At 73.0% G+C, this 1,073-nt stretch overlaps 1 protein-coding gene across 1 annotated transcript; it reads left to right on the top strand.

Moving 5' to 3' along the window:
* Window positions 1-54: 54 nt before the first annotated feature.
* Window positions 55-1,068, top strand: LOC113979533 (splicing factor, arginine/serine-rich 19-like; the record flags this gene model as incomplete). The annotated part of the gene is made up of 1 exon (XM_027706896.1): window positions 55-1,068. A coding segment is annotated over one exon (1,014 nt), but the record flags the coding sequence as incomplete, so codon positions are not given.
* Between the last annotated feature and the right edge of the window lie 5 nt (window positions 1,069-1,073).

The following is a 1,073-nucleotide window of genomic DNA, read 5'->3' as shown; positions in this document are numbered from 1 at the left end:
CCCCCCCCCGAGCCCGACGACGCTCCAACAACCACCCCCTCCTCTTCCTCCAAGTCCAAGGAGCGTCACCGTCGCCGCCGCCGCGGGTCCCGCTCCCGCTCCCGCCGGCGCTCGTGGTCGTCGCGGCGCTCGCGTTCCAGGGGCGGCGCCGGGTCGGAGAAGCGCCGTCGGCGCCGGGGCCGCTCGGGCAGCTCGGGCCGCTCGCGGGGCCACCGCAAGGACAAGGACAAGCGGCGCGGGGACAAGAAGAAGAAGAAGCAGCAGCAGCAGCAGCAGCAGCAGCAGCGGGGACGGCGGCACCGCTCGCGCTCCCGGGAGCGCCGCGGCTCCTCGCGCCGAGACGCCGAGGCCAAGGCGGAGAAGAGCGGGGGGTCCGTGACGAGAGGAGGAGGAGGAGGAGGAGGAGGAAGCAGCACGGGGAGCCGGCGCCGGGAGCCGCGGGCCGTGGTGCCGCCGTCGGTGCAGGAGCTCAACGACTCGGACCTGTTCGCCATCAAGAGGACGATCACGGTGAGCCGGCGCGCCGACAGCCCCGAGCCCAAGCGGGAGGTGCTCTACGACTCCGAGGGGCTCAGCTTCGAGGGCTTTTCCGACCGGGAACCCGCCGAGATCGTCCCGCCGCCGCCGCCTCCGTCCCTTCCGCCGCCGCCGCCGCGCCGCGCCGGGGACAAGAGGGGGGACAAGGAGCGCAAGCGCGGCCGCCCCGACGATAGAGCGCCGGGCAGCAGGGACAAGCACAAGAAGAAGTTCAAGGAGTACCCACCGGAGTCGGCGGAAGGCGGGAAATCCAAGGAGAAGCCGCGGGAGAAGAGCGGCCGCAAAGGGAAGGCGGCGCCGGGCAAGGAGGCGACGCCGACGACGGGAACGACGGGAATGTCGAAAACGGCAACGACGGCGCCCAGGAAGGTGAAGCTGCAGTCCAAGGTGTCCGTGCTCATCCGGGAGGGCGTCAGCTCCACCACCGCCCCCGGAAAGGAGCCGGGAAGCGCCGCGGGAAGCGGAGGAACGGGAAGCGCCGGGGCGGGAAGCGGCATCGGCGTCAAGTTCGCCCGCGACGCCGAGAGCCGGGCGCC

This window comes from Neopelma chrysocephalum, unplaced genomic scaffold, assembly GCF_003984885.1.
Source record: "Neopelma chrysocephalum unplaced genomic scaffold, ASM398488v2 Primary Assembly neopelma1_82495, whole genome shotgun sequence".
Lineage (NCBI taxonomy): Eukaryota > Metazoa > Chordata > Aves > Passeriformes > Pipridae > Neopelma > Neopelma chrysocephalum.
The sequence above is the reverse complement of the archived record's forward strand: the minus strand, read 5'-3'. Positions and strand labels throughout refer to the sequence as shown.